General features: G+C 43.9%; 2 protein-coding genes across 3 annotated transcripts in view; both read right to left on the bottom strand.

The window, feature by feature from the left end:
- Positions 1-1781, bottom strand: part of SCRN1 (secernin 1) — a 40583-nt gene extending 38802 nt beyond the window's left edge. The window contains exon 1 of one of the 2 annotated variants that reach the window (XM_063409718.1): positions 1665-1781. The gene's annotated coding sequence lies outside the window, so the exon portion shown is untranslated. Of the gene's footprint in view, positions 1-902; positions 1356-1664 lie in introns of those variants that run through there. The other variant, XM_063409709.1, reaches the window with a different exon arrangement.
- An 11937-nt stretch (positions 1782-13718) lies between these two features.
- Positions 13719-21408, bottom strand: FKBP14 (FKBP prolyl isomerase 14). Its single transcript, XM_063409605.1, has 4 exons — positions 21051-21408; positions 18278-18429; positions 15438-15565; positions 13719-14146 (listed from the first exon to the last, which is right to left on the bottom strand). The coding sequence occupies exons 1-4, from the start codon at positions 21269-21271 to the stop codon at positions 13988-13990; spliced, it is 660 nt and encodes a 219-aa protein (XP_063265675.1). The 5' UTR covers positions 21272-21408; the 3' UTR covers positions 13719-13987.
- Between the last annotated feature and the right edge of the window lie 189 nt (positions 21409-21597).

Here is a 21597-nt window from a genome sequence, read left to right as displayed (position 1 = left end):
TCATGGCTTAAATCATGCCGTACTTTACCAGAAAAAAAAAAATCAATAAAAAGTTACAAATGTCTTTCAAAACTGGAAGCTTAAAAATCTTAAGCTCTAAGCGTCAAAAATACTTTTCTATGGAGGACAAAACTGAGTGATACCAAAAAAGGATTTCCATCCACCACATTTGCCTCAATATATCACCTGCTTTTTTAGACTGTTTATGTAAGCTCTGGGACATAAGCTAATTGGAAAAGCCCACAGCATTAGAAATTATTTAAGTTAATTTCAGTGTTGGTTCACCTCAAAAAGCTAAAAGTTCTGTGTTCACAGAGGTCTACTTCCTAAGTAGAATATGATTGGAGGGTTTTCAAGGTTTTATTTTGCCTGAAGATTTAGAGCACGTATTATGAACAAAACAGCATGTCTGGAGGCACCTTAAATCACTAAAACGGCTTTTAGAGCAATAGCCAAAACTGTAGTAGCCTATAATCCAATGAGCCAGTCACTCCATTTCTTGTAAGTTCATGCATTTATTATCTTTTAAGCTAGTCAGCACAGACACACAGTTTGTATCACAAAACTTACCAAGTTTACTATAGCACAATCATTTCTCTGGATTTATTAAAGTTCATATCTTACAGGTATGGATGACTTTTCTCAGTTGTGTGACGCTTTGTCACAGGGATAGATTTACAAGCATGTGCTTTCATAGGATCAAGGCCCTAAGCTGTCCTCTGTTTGAGAACCTGGTTTAATATGATTACTTTCCCCTTTAACTATCAGTACTGGAGAATTTTTAAGGCAATTAATCATAGCCTGTAGCACTATTATAGCAGCACAATTAGAGATGTCAGTTCTGCAGGCTCCTGCAGGAAGGTGTATCTGCTCATCAGAGACTGAAACCAGCACATACCTACCTGAGCGTTACAGTATGCTCAGAAAGGCACACGAAGGCATCCAGCTTTCAAGGTGACCATATGAAAAGGCACCTTCAAGAAAAAGACGGGGGGGAACAACCCTCGCCGGGTCCTTAAAGAGCAGAAGGGAAAGCAGCAGCGACTGGAGGGTGCAGCCAAAGACGAGAGGCCGGAGAGCCTTGCCTCACACGGGAAGGCAAAGGACAGCCGGGGACAGCATCTGCTGATGGCAGCTCCCGGCTCTGAGTCCTCCCCCGCCCGCACCGCGGGGCCGGGGACGGCGCAGCCCCGCTCCGGGAGGCCGGCAGAGCCGGGAGCAGGTGCGCGGAGCCGCCGGGGACACGGCCCGCACGGCTCCGGGAGAGCGGCTCTGCGCCATCCTCCCGCGACATCCCCGCCGGTCCCCTCCCGCGCCACCCCCCGCGGCTCCCTCCTTCTTTGCCTCCCTACATCCCTCCTTGCTTCTCTCCCTGTCCGCCGCCGCCGCCCGGCGCTGGCGGGGCGAGCCCCGCCGGGAAGGTCACTGCCCGCAGACCCCGACACTTTCCCCGCGCCGAGAAGTAACACACCGGCCCGGCTGCGCCGCTCCGAGGAGGGAGGGGACGGGGAGGGGACGGGGAAGTGATGGGGAGGTGATGGGGAGCTGGCGGGGAGGTGGCGGGGAGGCGATAGGGAGGTGGCGGAGAGGTGATGGGGAGGTGGCGGGGAGGCGATAGAGAGGTGCCGCCCTGCCCCGCGGCGCTGCCGGCACCGCTGCCGTACCTGAGCGCCGCTGCCGCCGCTCCCGCTCCGCTCGGCCCCGCGGCGCCCCGGCCCCGCCCCCTGCGCGCGCAGCCGCCGCCCGCCCCGCGCGAGGCCCGGCGGAGGGCGGGGGGCGCGGCCCGGGCCGTGCCGAGGGAGGCCGTGCCGAGGGAGGCCGTGCCGAGGGAGGCCGTGCCGAGGGAGGCCGTGCCGAGGGAGGCCGTGCCGAGGGAGGCCGTGCCGAGGGAGGCCGTGCCGAGGGAGGCCGTGCCGAGGGAGGCCGTGCCGAGGGAGGCCGTGCGACATGCCTGGGGACGAGCCCGCAGCAGATGGCCCCGCTGGGGTCCCTTCCACCTGAGCCGTTCAGTGATGCTGCGGAGAGCCGTCAGCTTTCGGCATGTTATCCCTCAGCCCGCCTCGAGGACCAGGAGCGTGTTGGACGAGAAGGGGCTTTTTTATTCAGTTTTGGCCCTACGGCTAACTTGTGTTCCTCTGTCTCACACAGAGGGTGAGTATAGGAAGTGAAGCAGGTGTTTTAAAATATGGCTTCTACCTCGTACACCAGTCAAACCACTGTAAGAGTTCTCCAGACTTTGCAAAGGTGAGGAGACAACCTCATCAAGAGAAGGGTTGTTTCCTCAGGGAAAGGTTTGTTAAGGATTGGAATGGGCTGCCCAGGGAGGTGGTGGACTCACCACCCCTGGAGGTATTCAAGAAACAGCTGGGCTGGCATTTAGTGCCGTGGTCTAGTTGACAAGGTGATCAGTCAAATGTTAGGCTCGATGATCTTGAAGATTTTTTCCAACCTAATTAATCCTGTGATTCTGTGGTTCATGGCTGCTGCATGTGAAGTGTCACAGTGGGTGCTGCTCCTGCAGCAGCTGGACCTCCAGGGACCTCTCAGCTCTTTGGATGCAGCAGCACCACCAGGCCCAAAGCAAAGCAGTGCCCAGCGTCCCTCTGAGTCCCTGTTCACAGCACAGCATCCCTCAGCCATGGCATGTGGAGCAGATGGCCTGCTCTCCTTGCCAAACCTGCCCAAATGGGGCTGTCCTCTGTGCTCCATCCTCAGCTCACAACCTGTGCCTCCATACAGGGGTGAAAATAGTTCAACTGCTCAGTATGATCATGCAGGCCCCTGCATAAATTATTAAACTGCTGCATATGGTCTTAACACATTTCTGTGGATACATGGTGCTGGTATGAGGCAGCACCTTTACATTTCTATCTCTGTCTCCAAGGAGAAGAACCTTGCTGCACATTCCACCAATTCCTGCCTTAAGCCAGACATTTAATGTGCAGAAGAGACTGTCAAGTGTGTTTGACGGGAAGGTAGGAAGGTTAAAAGGAAGCAGGGGAAAAGGTCAGAGAGACAAGGACGAGCCTGTAGAGATATTAAAGAGCATTACAAACTAGAGGATTTCACCATGAGAGCAGAAAGAAGCAAGTATGTTAGGCTGGTGCAGCAGTACCACTTAAATACTGCACTGCCTGTTAGATCAGAGGATTAGTTTAGTAACCTGGCTAAAGAGAAAACACAAAGCCGGACAGAATCTGCATATGGGACCCTACATTTAAAGAAAATATAGACAGAAAAATTCTGAAACTGTATGCACCAAGAAGAATTTCCTCTCATCACCACAAACAACACCATGGGTCTGTGTCTGTTCAGAAATTATGGATAAGCTTTGGACATTGTTGCTGTCAAATGCAGACCAAAAGTTGCAGGTTCATTATGTAAGTAAGAGAGAAAATAGTTTGCTGTTCCCAGTCTCAGTGAATGTGAAACACTGTGGCATTGCACCTTTCTGGGGTATGTCAGTAGCCTGAATAGGGACTACTTAGGCTTTTGGTTAAAAAACAGGGCTGATCATTAGCAAAGTGGAGCCCTTCATACTCTGAGGGTTTCCATTATGTATGTTAAGCAAGACCTTTATTTTCCTCTGCTATCAGTTTTGCTGTCATCAGAATTACATTTCAATGTGTTTTACAACAGGAAAAGACTGTGTATCTCCTGCTTAAGGTATGTAATTGAGAGGTGATCTGAATCGCTGAAAAGCTGAGGACTTTATAGCAATTTAATTGTAACAAGTTTAGTTGAACATAACAACCCAAATTCCTTGCTGTGGAGTTACATCAAGGATGAGCTGCGTCACAGGCAGCTTGCTTCTTAGGATCAGAAAGATAGCTGATGAAAAGAGCAGGTGCAATTTGGAAATGGGTTTAGATTATATCCTATAACACACCACTTATACTACCTATATTATGCTCACTTAGATGACTAAGTCTCTTCTCTAATTACACTGGAGATGATTATGGCTGAGTATAATCTACCTAAGAATTATTAGGCTGTCTACAGAATGATTACATACTGTCAGCACAGAAACCCTTGGTGCCTCCTTTCTGTGTAAGCTGTCATGAGCTGTGTAAAGCAGCAAGGATGAGTGGTTAGAGCACAGTACTGGGAACTGAGGGAGCCTGGGGTGTATGTTGTTCTGCCATAAGCTTACTGCGTGGCTTTGGATAAATCTTGTAGCCTCACAGTAATTAAATTACCTCACACAAGAAATGGGGAGAGCATTTACTCAGAGCTGCATTTTTAAAACCTTTGACTGGAGGTTGCTGTGTAAGCAGAAAATACAAAATTATAACAATTAAGACAAAGCCACAATGTTTATCTATTGATTATTTCCTATTTAAAAACATAACAGCATAATGTATGGATTTTATAAATTTTTTTTTCTCCTGTAAAAGATTGTTTTCCAATGGGATGCAAAATTAAAGAAGAGCAGGAAGGACACCTCTTTAGAAAAGAGAATTTCAAAGAATCTTTGTTCCATGTTTTATATGTGAAAGGAAGAGAAAGAAAGGCAGACACAGCAATATACAGCTTAAGTTACAGTGGATTTTTTGTTTCTTTAACCCCGTGCTTGGAGGAGTTGGAGATCAAAGCTAGTTCAGCAGAACTAGTACCCCAAAATCATCAAGACAGTGCAGCACTAGTCTTTGTTTCATCATTTCCAAAATACTTTCCTCTGCAAGTTCAAGACAGCAGCCATGCAGGCATACAATGGATGGGACGAGTTCCCTCAATAAACTGTGTTTAGGAGAGAAGTTGACTCAATGTAGATAGTAGAAAATACCATCTAATTGTTGAAATTATATTAAGAGGCTTAAAATGATAGATTTTGGTGGAAAGGTACTACAGCCAAGAAAACCTTTTAGTTGGTACTCATTTTTGTCATTTCAGGGCACCATCTTAGTCATGTTCTTTCTGGTGGAACACTGGAGTCCGTAAAAATCAGATGAACTCAGGTTGTTCAGAAGAAATGTACTTGATTGCTAAGGCAATCTAAGCCTATACCATGAAGGCATCCCACTAAACTTAAATGGTTCCTCTTACAGTGAGTTACAGGAAGAAAAGGGCTCCTTATATACAGAAGAGTAAGTAACATTGAAAACGCCTATGAGACCCTTGATGATACATCTTAGGCCAGTAAATTCAAGTGATGTCATAGGATGAACATAAAGATCAAGAAGTATCAATGGCCCTTGGGTGTTTTGGGGTATTTTTATATAGTCAGAAGACTGGATCAGAGAATTGAGAGTAATTCTCCCATGCTAAATGTGGCTTCCATCTATAACAAAGAAAAAGGATGGCAGGTGCTGGATTATGATGTAAAATAAAGATATCATTTGCTGAGCCCTGTGAATGTTCAAAATGAAAAAGAGAGGAGAAATCCTGGCTGCAGCCTCTTTATCCAATTATACCATTGAAGATTAGTCTATGGAAATGGCTGCAGCTGTACATAAAATGTGACTGTAGGCACAACGGCAGGCTGAGAGGCTGAGCTCTTACTCATGCAGCACAGAAGGTGATTCATAGCCCCGTTACACAAGTGACATGACAGAACACGACTCCTCAGTGTGACAGGGACAGAGTGCTGCAGGGACTCCGGGCATGCTGCAGTTATTCTCGGTGTCCAGAAACCTGTTAGGCTGTTAGGCACAACAGCTCTGAACCACGCAACCAGGCTGCTGCATTGCCCAGTCAAGAAGGTTGCCTACTTCTGGAGTAATGTTGTATCAAAAAATCACCAGTCTCTTGCTTTGTTTTCATAAATTTTCTCATTTACCTTATTTTAATTCACAGAATCGGGGATATAGGATAGGATATTTATGTTGTAACTCTAAAAAGCATCACAGGACACATTTTTTATTTTTATTGGCTTTTTTAATGTGTTAGAACACCACTTGTAACAATGAGGCTAAAGCACTTAACAATATCTAAAGACTCATAATAATAAATAGTCCAGGCAGGTGGACTGTCATCCTGAGGGGGTAAGGCAGTAATGACAGCAAAGCAGCAGAAAATACAGAGGCAACAGCATTACTTTCCTGTGCCATGAACCTGTTTAATCTTCATCCATGCTTCATTGTTTTTGATGCTGCCTGTACAGAAATGTTTATGTCAGGCTGATGAACTAAAGAAGGCATCTCGCTTCCCTCTGCAATAAATGTGCTACAGTAACTATGTTATTAAAATTATACCAAAATTCAGGCATAGGTTTTCTCCTCATCCTAGCATTATTCATCAAATTGCAACAACATGAACATCAATACGTAAGACAAAATCCATTTTTGGTGTTATGCAGGTGATACAGGAGTTCATTAAAGTGAGTGCACACCTGCAGCAGTTTCATGTCCTGTATTAGTGTGTCATGACTAAATGATCTGTGTGTGAATTGCTGCAAATTAAATCACAGCACTTGGAGAAAAGATCGGACAGTACCACAAGGGACAGCAAATTCCCCTATGTGATCTATCAGCCATCTGGTGCAGTGCAAATAGCACTCCTTCAGGGGAGGTTCTGGTTAGTAACCACAGCAACAGGTCTGCTGAGTACTCCTAAAAGTTATGCGTGTGTCAGCAACTTTTTCTCTCCTCCCATGCACATCATTCACTGGGGACTGTGAGCAGTGGCATGTCCTTCTTGGGCTACAGATGGTTTTGCTGCAGCATTTTCCAGTATTCCATTTTTCAGGAGACTTAAAACTTTGAGAGTTTTGTTTTGGTTTTTTGTAATATGCCTTCAAAGAGTTCTGACTCCAAAAAACTCTCTCCATGATTAAGCCATGTTCCTTATTCATGAAAGGGATAGATAGCTACAAGGTGGGAAGGGATCACTGATAACAGAAATATTTCTAACTGAAATAAAAGAAGTGCTTTTGGCTCCTGTACTTCCAAAAGGATAGGAAGAATGTGTTTTCTAAAATGTTCACAAGTGAGTATCTCTGTCATAAAAGAGTCCGTGTTTACATAAATGGCCTTATCCACAATGTACAACTGAAAGATAGTTAATAGAGGGGCAAAATTACAAAGCTCACACTTTGTTGTGAATTTCATGCTGATTGCATGTTATTCCTTATGTACATATTTCAAGAAAGAAATGTAAATAATAAATTTCCTAGGAGCTTTTAAACTTCCCTATATTTGCTGTGGATATCAGCCAAGAAAAACGGGATGGTACTGAGAGATATTTCCCCACTATTCCCTGGCAACCCAAGGACCCTGGTGTTTTCTGCAAGCCTGCCTGTAGCTTTGCTGGTGTGAAGGAGTGGTGTGACAGCACGAGCCTGGCTGGTGCCACTTCAGTCTGTCCCGAGGCTCTGACACATCCCACTGACAGCTGCCTGCTCAGGAAACAAGGTGTGAAGGTCCAAAGCCAGCAGAGGTCTGGCAGAGCACAACTGTGCCCCAGAGCCCACCCCACACAGCCCCAGCACTGCGTGGGTGCAGGTTGTGTTTCCAAAGGTGCCACGGTGAGCTGGGCCCGGCTCAGGTTGGCAGGTACAGGATCTGGTACCAAAAACACGGCAGCACTGGCTGCTTCTGCTCCATCCATGCTCCCACTGCAGTTGGTGCTCGTTTGTCAGCTGCAGGATGAGCACCACGTGTCTGGGAGCTTTGCTTCAGCCTGTTTTGCAGAGGTGGAGCAGTGGATTTCGGCAGAGTGCGCTGCACATCACAATGTCCACGTGAACATGTGAAGCCCAGGTTTTAACCCAGCTGCTGCTGGTGACAACAGCAGTACAGACGTGATGGCACATGAGGGCTGAGATACTGGATGCAAAGGTAAATTCTCACCTTCTGTAAAAATGAAGGAACACCACCAGTCTTGTCTCTCTTAAGCATTGTGGTCAGTGCTGCTAAGAGTAAAATCCAGCAGGTTGTGATTTTCTTTCAGCTACAATTAGCCCTTACCCAGAGATGGACACAGGTTCTCCAAAACCATTTTGCATTGCATTTGTGGAATGAAAACCTATTCTCTAAAGATATATCCCAGCAGATTAGAGAGACTAGAGTGAAACTCTGCTATTTACTCCCAGAGAGAGAGCAGGCCAAGCGCACAAAAGAAATAGACATTATCTAGTTCACTACTCAGGGAAAGTGACAGAAGAGGAAACATAGCTGCTTTAAAGATATTTTGATGGCAATAACATGAAAGAGGACAGGATTGATTTAATGCTTGCAGTCTGACTCCCAGATGAGGAATCAATTATCCTGCATCATTTAATCTCCTTATGCAGGTCATGACACAAAAATTAGAAATTAGAAGCATCGTGTCCAAAATGAAGAGCAGCTCTTAATGGTAGTTAACATCAGCCTCAGATTTTTTAGAGGAAAATATAGCTAGGATTTGGGGAGCTCTGAAGAGTTGACTCCACTGGATTTCTGCAGTCACACCCTATTATTTTAAAAGTGGGTTCATCCTTGTTTACCTGATGGAGATGCAAAGCAGTTATAAGAAAAGAAAAGAAAAAAAAAAAAGTAAAAAAGAGGAAAAAATTACTCCTTTGGACAAACTCAAGCCTACAAGGAATATGACCTTCAGAAAATTTGCAACAAGTTATTTATCTGCCATGTTTCAAACTATCCTCTGTCATGGCAACTTTCTCGGAAAGACCAAGCTCCTATTTTTTTAACAACATTCAACAGAATACCACATGGTCTCTGACCAGGTACAATCCCTAGCTAAACCAAACTTTTTTTGGAACAAAAATTCCCAGGAGGAAGAAATGTGATGCCATAGGAGCCTCCATTTGAATCCCCTCCAGGCTGGAAGAGATGATAACCAAGTTCTTGTACATATACAGCCTCCCACTGAGATTGTCAATTATATTTCTTGTGTGAAACTGTTGACATAATCAAGCACAGGCATGAAAACAGAAGCAGGATAGCTAAAGAAAGATCCTTATTTTGTCAGAGAGTTGTTTTTCCTATGAGCCAGGAGAAAACTAGGACACAGAATGTAAGCATTACGATTAACTTTCACGAGAAGCTAAAATTATCCAGGATTATACAAATATAAGCAGTTTTGATTTATTTCCTGTTACCAAAAACAATTCAGCATTGAAGACAAGTTAAGGGGTCTGGGGTAGTGTACTTGGTGCTGCATTTTGGGGTTTTTTGCAAAAACTCTATGATGAGGCCAATGTATTTTCAAGAAGTAAACTCAACATACCTATTCTGAAAACTCTTTAACAAACCTCGGAAGTGTGAATTTAAATTTTGCCTTAAACTCCATATAGGAACTGTCTAAAGCAGTGGTTTCTAATCAAAGTCAAATCAGGAACTAGCCTTATTACTTGCAGTCCCTACATCAGGGGCTGCCAGTGCTCTTTCTTCCAAGTAAGTAGATGCCAAAGGATCTAGGAAATAAAATCTTTTGTATTTCTCACATCACTCCACGTAATTTCACCCTTATCTGACATTTTGCCTAGTTTTGTGTCTTTTCCCAGAATGCCCCAAAGCAGTGAGCTTTCCCAGTCCTGCTGATACTCACCTGCATCTGAACTACGATTTCTGGATCAAGGGACAGAACATCTTGTATCTAACAGCATAAACAATGGGATGTGGGAAACATGTACAACAAAGGTAATTTAAGGGCTGACCTGTACAACCTATTTTTTACATTAAAGTACTCAGGAAACCAACTGTGTATCACTTTCATTCAAGACACCATGAAATTATGGCAGCAATTTGTTCAATATGTACTGCAATTTTATGACTATAACATACCATACTTACCAAAATAGCAAAACACACTCTGTACTTGGGATGTTCCTGGGAGCACAAGGACATGCTCTACAGAGGGATCTGGACAGGCTGGATCAATGGGCTGAGTCCAACTGAACAAGGTTTAACCCCCAAGTGCTGGGTCACATCTGCTGCAGGCTGGGGCAGAGTGCCTGGAAAGCTGCCCAGCAGAAAAGGACCCGGGGGTGCTGGTCAACAGCTGCTGAACATGAGCCAGGAGTGAGGCCAGGTGGCCAGATGGGCCAATGGCAGCCTAGCTTGTGCCAGCAGTAGTGTGGGTAGTGCCAGCAGCACCAGGGCAGTGATTGTCCCTCTGTACTTGGCACTGGTGAGGCTGCAGCTCAAATCCTGTGTTCAGTTTGGGGCCTCTCACTAGAAGACACTGAAGTGCTGGAGTGCATCCAGAAAAGGGAATGAAGCTGCTCTGGAAAGGTCTGGAGCACAAGTCTGACAAGGAGTGGCTGAGGGAGCTGGGAGTGTTGAGGCCAGAGAAAGGGAGGCTGAGGGGGAAAACCTTTTCACTCTCTACAGCTGCCTGACAAGAGGTTGTAGCGAGATGAGGGTAGGGCTTCTCTCCCAAGTAACAAGGCACGGGACAAAAGGAAACATCCTCAAGTTGTACCAGGAGAGGTTTAGTTTGGATGTTAGGAAAGATTTCTTCATGTAAAGGTGGTCAAGCATTGGAAAATGTCACTCAGGAATGTGGTTGGAGGAACCACTGAAACACCTGCGGGCATTCAGATGACACGTAGATGTGGCACTCGGACATGATTGAGTGGTGGACTTGGCAGTGCTGGGTTAACGGTTGGATTGGATGATTTTAAGGGTCTTTTCCAACATAAATGATTCTATAATTCTATGACGTAAGTTACTGAAAAGATTCAAGACCAAATAACGTGATTAGTTCTGTTTTCCTTGTCAGTTTATCTGAAGAAAGAAAACTTTCAAAGCACCATTCCTGAAGTGTTGCCAAAAGCTTTCTTGTGTCATTGCATTGCATATCAAGAATTTTTAAATAAAATGTGCTCTGAAGGCTGCTTCTGTACCTACAGAAGGCAGCAACTCCCACTGGAATTGTTAGGTACTGGCTGTGAATGACAGGCTGCAGTTCTAAAAAACATCACTAAATATTTTCCCAAATAACTACAAACCAACAAGAAATGCTTGAAGAAGGCTGTAAGATGCAGAAGGAAAGTACTCAATTTTGAACTCAATTTTTTCAAGTGCCATGTTTTACAGCTATGCAGTGAGGATTTGTTTCTTCAGGGGAAATACCCCTCACACATCACACAAAGCCAGCCAAAATATTCCTGAGTGCCACTGAAGTTCCAGTATTCCTCCCACTTTGGGGGACAGGCAGCTGCCTGCCTCTGGTGTCCTGCATGTTGTTGGCTGGCTCCTGCTAGCACTGCAGCAGTTTGCCCTGTGGATTAACAACTGCAAATGCAATTGAGGTTAAAACAGGCAGTGCAATTTCTACCTAAGAAAGCTTTCATCTTCACAGGAGAACTTTTAACAGTAGCAAATGATAATCAAGTTGAAGTGACTTCTCAAATCTGCTGCTGATTCTGCACTTTTAAAAATCATTTTCAGTTCAATTTCAGAATTTATCACAGCTCTCAAGAAAATTACTAAGAAAAACCATACTCTCATTTGGCATCAACCTATACACAACACCAAATAAGGCCACCTTGGTCTTGCAGCTTTAACACTCTGCTGGCATTAACAAGTAACTCTATGTTCACTGAAAGTTATTTTTATGAAATGCTTTAAAAATCCAAGCAGAAGATTATGTACATGTCACAGCAGTCACTGACTATAAACTCCTATTTAATACAAAAGAAACAACTGTCCCTTACTGGAGTCACATATTGGCACCCCATTATTTAATCTTAACTTTTTATGTATTAGGTCAGCATTGTGGACAAATTTTATTCCATGCTTTTATGCTTTCATTCCCCAGCCAGATGTTTTGAGGACATGCTAAACACTGCAAACAGTGCTTTAAAACCCTCCCAGACCCAATGAAAGTTTCAGTTCTGCTCTTCCCAGCAGCACACACACACACACACACACACACACACACGCAGTATTTCCCCTTCAGCTGGTTGGGTACCTAGCCACATCTAGGCAAGACTGGCTTGAAGATCAACTTCATATCCTATTATCCTCCCTTGGCCTAGGCTGCAATGATTGTGAAGGTTCCCCACACAGTCAACAGAGTACTTGGTAAGGCAAGTATCTCAATACAAGAGAACACGTGCAATGAGCTGCCTCCACGTGCCCAGGGCTCTGGTGACTGTAGGAGAGTCAAGACAGCCAGCACGGAACATGCAACCTGCCTTGGCAAGCTGAAGTCAGGCAAGCTTGATTTTTTGTAAGTTATGAGAAAAAGCTACCAATGTGCAAAACTATGACCAGTAAGAATAGCTAAATAGGTAATGACTATTCATTATTTCTTCACAATAAAAGAATAAGGGCAGGCAATGAGCCTAAAACAGAATGGAAGCATTTTCCTACACTATTTTCCTGAAACTCACAGCTGTAGAAGCAAAAGTTTTATTGGTTCAAGAAAAGCAGATGGCATCACTGAGGAAAAAGACCTAAGGTTACTGAAAACAAAATACATGGTTGCAATTAATTTCCTGGTTCTTAGAACGTCACCCATAAAATGTCAGATGCTGGAAGAAAACCAAAACAGAATAGCCCAGTGCTGCATACTTGGCTTACAACTTTCCTTTTCCACCCCATCATCACTGCTGACAGGCATCTCTAAACGCCCCTCTGCAGCAGAACTCAGTTCAATGGAGCAGTCCTCTGATCCTCAGTTGCAACACTAGGTGGCAGGGAAACATCTAACACACCCACAGCACTGAGAACCCTGAATGCAGAGTCTCAGTTCGCGGTAGTCGAGGGTTAGTGCAATGCAGCATTCTCACTTTCGTACAACTGGATTTGCTTTGTGTCCTTACACAGCTTTGGGCAACAATTTTCAAGTACAAGGCTGTGTTCATAGACTCCTAAGTTAGTGATGTCAGAATAAATTCTGTCCCTGAGATACCTTGCCCTCTCATTTAAGAAACCAGGGACAATGCAAAATGTTTCTACCTCTCAAAAAACTGTTCTTTGAACTCCAATTTTGTATATGAAATCCTAATGATATCCACCCCTGTAAAGACACAGCACCACAACACTTACCTCATACCTCTATTTTTCTAAAAATTAACTTTTTTATTTAAAATTTGTATCACTTGTGTGCTACTTGTGAAAAACTGCTGCAAAGGGGCAATGGAACAAGTTCTGCAACTCACACAGCTGCAAAGAATACAAGCCCGTGGAAATTGTTCTTCAGACCATACTGATCCTTCTGTCAGTAAACTCTCTCCTCTCCCTTCTGCAAAGAGCAAAAACTTCAGTCTGGTAACATTCTGCTCAAGATCCCCCTCAAACTGTGAGAGAAAGGTGTGAGCTTTTCTGAGGAATGCAGAAATGTGTGTGTACATTTAAAGGACGCCACCTCTGCACTGCAGCACAATCTGCTGCTTTCCAAATTACAGATGTTTCCTAGAATGTTGCTGGCAGTAGATGTGAAAATCTGACAGTAGCTCCCGCTTTGTTCACAAAATTTAATGAAAAATACAGACAATTATTGGCATGGGTGGTAGCACTTCCCTTTAGAAGGGCAAAATCAGCACACAATAATCATTCTTCTCATTCAGCTTTGTATGAGTTTCTCAGCCGTACAGAGAGATGCCGATGCCTTCTACTACATCTTTTAAAAATCTGCAGGGAAAAAACCCAAGGTCAGCACACTGCTTTTTAAGCAGTGACACTCAAGAAGGAAGGTCAAGTAATTAAGCCACAGACTACAAGTAGTAAGTAAGGTGGCTGCTGAAAGTGATCTTGGCACACAAACATATCACAGAAAGTCACTGAACTAGATTTTGATTTTCATAATGAATGATAACTGGAAAGTTTGTTTCATTTCTGAAAAATAATTTAATACAAAATTTTAAAAACACTGATGTGCAAGTCTTCACTGTATAAGAGGAGGCACATTTTCACACTTTAAAACAGTTTAAAACATTTGTACATAATGAATAGAAATTCTCTTTTATATAAACAAAATGTTTCTTTGCCAACAGCAACTGTCAATTTCAAAACAGAATTAAGATGACATGAGAACCAGACAGTCTAAAGTCACCGCTATTTGTGTCAAAAAAAATTATGCCACCCTTTTCTTTCTACAGCTCATCATGCTTGTACGTGAATTCCCTTGCAGATATAAACCCATCACTGTCTTCATCCTCTTTATCAAATATGTCTTCAACCAGAGCATCATGCTGGGTGTCATTTACCACTGCTCCATGCTTTTCAAATTCTTTCTTCAAGTAAATTTTCACCTGTTAGACAAAAGGTGACAGTGAACATTTTTAGACTTATGAAAGAATTGATTACTGCAGCATAACAGAGGGATGCTCTGCTCAGGATGATGGTATTAGATAATAGATACCTCCCCTCCTGTGCCACTGCCAGAATAATACTTGTCTAACTGATTCTGCAGTCCCTTTGAGTGAAGGGTCTTTAGTGGCAGAAGTGACAGTAAGACTAGCAAGTTGTTGCCATACCTTTATGGTACCTGACTCAAAAAATGAGTCAGGGCAGCCTGTCTTCTGATGTCTATACAGTAAAGTACAAATAGCTGGGCAGAAGTTAACAGCTACCAATTGATCAGAGACAGCTTTTCCACATTCTAGCACCCTGACAACCCAGTACATGTAAACAGCCACCCCAGATACATACAGAAATCTGTCCACAACCTCAGTGTTTGCTGCTCCAATGGGAAACACATTAAAAGATTTCTAGATGTCTCAAAAATTTTAAGGACAAAGACCCAAGGCAGGTTTTAAACAGACCACTGGAACACTTACTTACATTAAGCTAGATACTAATGGTAAGCAGTGTTTTCAACAACATCAGACTGGTTTTTTAATAGGTTTTAACTATGGAGATCCAAAGTGTTCTGAATCACAGAGCCTTCTACAAAAATAACAATACCAACATACTCATCTATTAAACAGATATTACTTGTGTAAGAACCACGGGCCATGTTTCAGGTCTGCTTTGGTCACTTCAGTCTCTGGGATTTGTTAGGGTTATTGCTTACACTCCTAATATGCAGACATGACACATGCTGACACTGTCTGATGCATAGTACAAATGATTAATTAGCCTTCTGAGCCTAGTAAACTGTACCATACCCAAATCAAAAAGAACTCAGTGGTTTATACTAGCTTCTCATGGATCACTTTTGCTAAAAAAGCAAAAGTTTCAAAATGAGAGGCAAACAGATGATGAATAATGCTGAATACATGTCCTTCACAGAGTGAATGCTATGAAAAAGGATTACTCTACAGCAGAACGAATCTCAGTTTATTAATAAATAAGCAATTAAATCCAAAAAGCCCTGAAGTCTGGTTTAATTTCTAAGATACTTTACTTTATCCACATCTTCCCTAAGCATGCAGCATACGAGTCACATGCCTATCCTCAGCTTACCAAGGCTTCTTTTGAACCTTCAGTCCAGAATTTTCACTAGGATGCAAGGCTCAGAGCAGTGCAGCATAGATGTGCATTCTTTTCCACTCTCCCATCCCGTTAGATTTGCTCACAAGAGAAGGATAACCCACTCACCTCTTGCTTGGATAGTTTCCAGTCATCATTAAGATCCATCTCTTGGAATGACTCATGAGACCTTGGTCCATTTCTAATTTCTAGAAGGTCAATGTTGAAAATCAATGTGCTCTCAGGTGGAATTTTTCCTGCCCAAAATGGAGAAAAGTTTAAACCAACTATATATATATTCAATGCCACACAAAAGCCATATGCGTCAGAGCAATGTCCCAGCAAGCCCAGTCATTTCAAAGCATCCTGCAGTTTGAACTAGTAAGGACGAGTACCTGTAACAGTGATGACCACAACCATTTCAGCCTGTAGCCTGGACTCTGAGCAGCCCTGACAGCACAAATGCAACTTTAGATGCAACTAGTTTTGTTGGAGACTAGTAGGTGTTGATGCAAGGTCTTATTCAGCAATTACCATCACCAGTTTATCAAACAATGCTCTTGAATCTTTTTTCTTTCATGGCCAGAGCCAGATAAACTGAAAAACAGTAAAGGAGACTGTACAGTCAGACAGGCTACGGCCAATAATAATCTACAGGACAGCAGGAAGGGAGAATTTAGTCTTTAGGATACCCCATCAGTCCCCAAATTCCTCTCTACTGCGAGCTGATACCTTGTATCTGCTGTTCTGCCACCGGGAAAAACTCTTTTGCAAAGACAGAAGGGCAGGGAAGATGTTGGTCTCCCACAGCAGTCTCCTGACTCAGGGCACAAAGCACCGAGCTGTTTCCAAACACTCAGCAGAAACTAAGTACCCAAACCTGATCACAAGGCATGTGTTATCACAACATCATTTGTGATGCAGGTGAACAGACCCGTAACTTCCTAACAGTCCCACAGAGCACTCCCCCACGCCACACCTCAAGGAGTTCAGTTTATCAGGCACTGACTTTTACCGAGATGTGACATGCCCTCATGCTGATGGCTGAAACTCCTGTCAAAGATCTTTTAGCTCATTACGTTGCTTCGTTATACAGAGAGAGGTTGAATACGGCCAAATATATCTCTATATTGGATGGCAGCACCCCACAAAATATTTCTGTGCCTTGAGAAGACAGGGAAAAACAACCCACATCTACCACTTTGGAGCTATGGTGTTAAATACACCCTGAGCTGCAGCAACAAAACAGGCTTGTAGATTTCTGGGATGAATAAATGTGCAGAAAATTCTAGAAATACAGGGCACTGTGCCCTGTCTAGGGTCTGGAACACAGGTAATTCTTTTGAGTGTTACAGAAAAAGGCATCTGACTCAAATGATGAGTCAGACCAACCAAGGTGGGAGGCTAGTGAAATTATGTGCATTTGGAGGAAAGCATGGAGAAAATGAAATAATTCTGTCTTCAAGGGCATCACTTGAAAACAGCAACATAATTATGCTCAAATACTTCAAAGTCATCCTAAAGCAAGTAATTTCTTTCAGCAATTAGCAGTGTTTACCTGTTTAACCTTCTTGCACTAAACACAGAGGTGAGGCTTGCAAGTCTTTGAAGAACAACTATAGTGCTTTACATATTAATCAAACAATTAGGCCTGTGATGACTACATAAGCACTGCAGCATTTCATATCTTTTTGTGGAAAAATTTGCAGCTGAGCCCTGCATAAAGACAACTAAATGACAACCACAAGGTTCCCCGTTCTCTACTAGAAGCATGATTACTTCTAATACTGTATCTTGAGCCCCAAACCAGAGCTTCTATAAAAATATGTATAAAACGGGTACATTTAATAAAGGAGGGTGTGGAGTATGCTGTAGGGATGAATACCACCTGGCATGAGGTAATATGGAGTCCTAAGCCTATGTGCAGCCCTACTTGCCAGAAGATACAGACATGCAGTCCTCATTCCCAAAACAGTCTCATAGCAATGGGAGAGAACATCAGCAGGATGGACTGTGTGTTCCTAGGCATTTATCCTTTCTGCTTCGGAACCTTGTACTACCGTAGCTCATTTGTTGCAACCCTTGTCATGACAAAAATATTCATAATAATTGCTCAAAAAGAAGTTAATTAAAACAAATCCCAGAAAGCAGAAATAGAACCATTCAAACTGTCAGTTGCTTAACTGCATATTCCAAATCTGGGCGTCCCGTTAAAGGAATCTGGAAATATTTGAAAGGAAAAGCCCCAAACACCCTCAGCAGCAGCAAAGTTGAGAAAACCCTACAGACAATGTTTATATTTGTCTGCACAGCAGTCAGTGCATTTTCAGTAGGTGACAACATGACTGCCCATGCACATCTTACTGTGGATAACAGAGACCACTGCCCAAACTGAAAACAGCAGTAAGAGGAAAAGAATTAATGTCCCTATATGGAGAAATAAACAGTGACTTTTTACTGTATCATCTAAGAACTGGTTGGGCAGCAGTACAGGGAGTTTCTTAGTGTTCTAAAAGAAAGCTGAAAGCCAGAATGAGGCTTGCACATGCACATTCATGAAGTATTACCACCAAAACAGATCCAACAGCAAAAAAGCCAACTGTTACCTAAGCAACCACCTCCACTTGACTGTAAAAGAAGGGCAAAAAGAAAACAAACTAAAAAATAAAAAGAAAAAGCAGGGCACTGTGGAGCACAGCACTAACAAAAAAGACACTTAGAACATACAGCACAGCAGCTACCACCACTTTGTGGACTTTTTTTTCCCCTGCATTCACCACATAGCCACTTAATGGATATTACTGCAGGAAACAAATTTATGACAAAGAGCACTTGACTCCCCCAGTTTTTCTTCTTTAACGGAATCAACCTGGAAAGCTTGAAAGCTTGCTAACCTCTTAAGCCAAGAATAACGTAAAATACAGAGATTAGAAACAATTAGAGCAAGAGGAGTGCTCCACATTTTTTACCTTTCCCTTCTTTTCCATAAGCAAGGGCTGGTGGAATAGTTAGCTTCCTTTTCTCTCCCACACACATGTCCTTCAACCCTCTGTCCCAGCCTTTGAGAGCTTCCCTTATGCCAAGTGTAAACCACATAGGTTGACCATTGTTATGCTTGTGACTGGAAAAGAAAGGAATACAATACTTTCTATTTAAACATCAAGTTCACAAAAGGCAGATGGAATATGCTTATAATATAGATATACAGTTAAAAACACTGCACTGCTCAGCACCTTGACATCTCTTAATTGAAGTATATTTTCAAAGTGTAAAGTAAAACTTATGCTTTGCATGACAAGGTTCCTTGGGAAGTGGAAAGAAATAAAACAACATTTACCCGGTGTGTTTATGACAACAACAACCAACCCAGATCTCCACTTTCACTGCCCTGATCACCTACTTCCACTTGGAAACTGATCAGACTAGAAAGGCATTTTCCTTAAAAATCTACAGCCAAGGCCATCGTAAACTGCGAATCACAGACCAGCATGGTCATGATAGCAATACACATTTTAACGTGCTCAGAAGAATCAGCCTCATCTCTTTAAAAAAAAAGCCACTGGGAAAAACAAAACAAAACAAACAAAAATCCCCCCCAAAACCAAACCAAAAAACCAAAACAAAACAAAACCCCAACTACATAACAGTCTAGAAAAATAACGACAATAAATGCATGTAAAACATTCAACTTTAGATTAGGGAGACAAGATCCTTTTCTGCTTTAACCAGGTGGTACAATCCGGGCTACTTTCACTCTACAAACAGACAAGGAATTTGAAAGCTCTATTTACTAGTCATGCAGGAAAGGTGTTTAAGAAGAAAACAGAACACTTACAGAAGTTAGTCAGCAACAAAAACTTTAGTGTGTCACTAGAGGTCCTTCTAAAGAGGCTTGTTAACTACAAGAGAAAATTAGTGAGATTTTAGTTGAATCCTCTGCAAGAGCATAAACATGCAAAACTGTCCTCTGGGTTTTTTTTGTTTAATATACAAAAGTAGCCTTCACGCAGCCAGCAGAGAGGAGTATTTTGCTGTCTCCCACTATTAACACTTCGTTGATGTTTCACAGGACATCCAGCATTAGCAAGTCGTTGCAGGCTCTTAGCAGAACTCCCTCGAATTTCTGGCTCTTCCTCCTATTTGCATTTCTGTGGTTCTGGTATGTTGACTTGTCTGGTCGGGGGCAGGTAAAGAATAATGAAAAGCTGTGATTGTGCTGCCGCTAGTGGGAGGGCACATATTTCTTTTTTAACTATTAGTTTGCTTTAGAAACCAAACAGAAATTCATGCATAGCACAAGACCTATTAAACCGCTGAGATTATATACCAAAACCTGCACCTAAATGAGAGAAGCACAGAATTTTCGTTGGAAGAGACCTTAAAGACCATCCAGTTCCAACCCCTCTGTGCCATGGGCCGGGAGACCTTCAGCTACACCAGGTTCTCAGAGCCCCATCCAAGCTGGCCTTGAACACCTTCAGGGATGGGCTGCCAACAATTTCCCTGTGCAACGTGTTCCAGTGTCTCACCATCCTCAGAGAAAAAAATTTCTTTCTAATAACCTAATCTAACCTGCTCTCTCTAAGTCTGAAGCCATTCCCCCCTTTTCTGTCACTATATGTCCTCGCAAAAAGTCTCTCTCTTTCTTCAGACAGTGGAAAGACACAATTAGGTCACGGCAAAGCCTTCCGTTTTCCAGGCTGAACAATGCCAGTTCTCTCAGCCTTTCCACACAGCAGAGGTGCTCCATGCATAACATCCCCCACCTTTTAAGAAACGACACAGGGCTCTGCTTCCTACGGACTGACCAGAAAGCAAATGCTAAGTAAGATCTATTTTATAAGGAGATTAGCCTTACTGTTGGTGTTCATCTTGAACAGCATTGTGAGACACTGCTTCACACCAAACTTTCTGAGAACAGGTGGCAGTGGACGGGCTCCAATGACAAGTTTAGGAATGTTATTTAAGCTCTTTTATTCCCCCCAAAATATGGCATTCATGCATTGCTTTTGTTTGCTTGCTCACAAGTAAACGCAAGTTTTGGGCGTTTGAGGAGGGAGGAGTAAAAAGACTAAAAAATCACTTGCCCCTGACAAAATGCTCCTCCCAAAGCTATTCGCACATGGATTGTGGACCTCTGTGAGAGGCCTAGACTTAGGAAAGCATGACCAGAAGAGACCATCTATATAAAAATAAATATATATATTTATGTATACATAAAGGAGCGAGTCCAGAGACGGTGCACCAAGATTGTTAGAGGGAGGGAGCAGCATCTCTCCTACAAGAAAGGCTGAGAGAACTGGGACTGTCCAGCCTGGTAAAGAGAAAGCTTCAGGGTGACTTAACTGCACCTTTCCATTACCTCAAGGGAGCCTACGAGAAAGATGGAAAGAGACAGTTTAAAAGGGCGTGTAGTGACAGGACAAGGGGTGATGTCTTTAAACTGAGAGTAGGCTCAGATTAGATATTATTAAGAAATTCTTTAACCAGGGAAGTTGCTGACATTCCTGGAGGCGTTCAAGGCCAGGCTGGATAGGGCTCTGAGCAACCTGGGCAGCGTTCAAAGGTGCGTCAAGTTGCTCTGAGCAACCTGACCTAGTGGAAGGGTCAAGGAATCTTTAAGGTCATTTCCAACTCAAGCCATTCCATGATTCTAATATATATATGTATATCTATATATATATATTTCCCCACGCAAGCTCAGCCAGCAGCTCGGTCGGAGAAGACGCCCCGCTCACTTACGTCGAGTGAAACATGGAGCCGTCCCTCTCCAAGTAGCCCTCGTAGTGAACCAGCATCATGTCCCCCCACTTGGTCTTCCTGTGGCAGAGGAAAGGCTTGTGCAGCACCTCCACCTTCACATCGGGCGCGGGGGGGATCAGCGCCGCGCCCGCGCGGCCCAGCGCCGCGCAGAGCAGGGCGGAGCGCAGCAGCAGCAGCGCCGCCGCCATCGCCGCCGCCATCGCCGCCGCCTCGCTCCCCTCACCGCGCCGCCATCCCGCGCCGCGAGCCCGGCCGGTCGGTCCGACGTGGCAGCGGCGCGCACCGCTGGCAGCCCCGGCTCCCGACGGCCCGGCACCGGCGGCGCGCGCGCCGATTGGCTCCCTGCGGGGCGAGCTCAGGAGGAGCTGTCGCCCATTGGGGCACGCCCCTGTCCGTCCTTCAGCCCATCCAATCGGCAGGCCCGAACGGCGTGGGCGGGCCGGGCGCTCCGGGAAGTCACAGCGCCGGGGAGCGGGCCAGCCCCGCGGAGCGCGCGCACAATAGAGCCGGCCGCTGCCGGCCGCTG

This window comes from Prinia subflava, chromosome 1, assembly GCF_021018805.1.
Source record: "Prinia subflava isolate CZ2003 ecotype Zambia chromosome 1, Cam_Psub_1.2, whole genome shotgun sequence".
Taxonomy (NCBI): domain Eukaryota; kingdom Metazoa; phylum Chordata; class Aves; order Passeriformes; family Cisticolidae; genus Prinia; species Prinia subflava.
The sequence above is the reverse complement of the archived record's forward strand: the minus strand, read 5'-3'. Positions and strand labels throughout refer to the sequence as shown.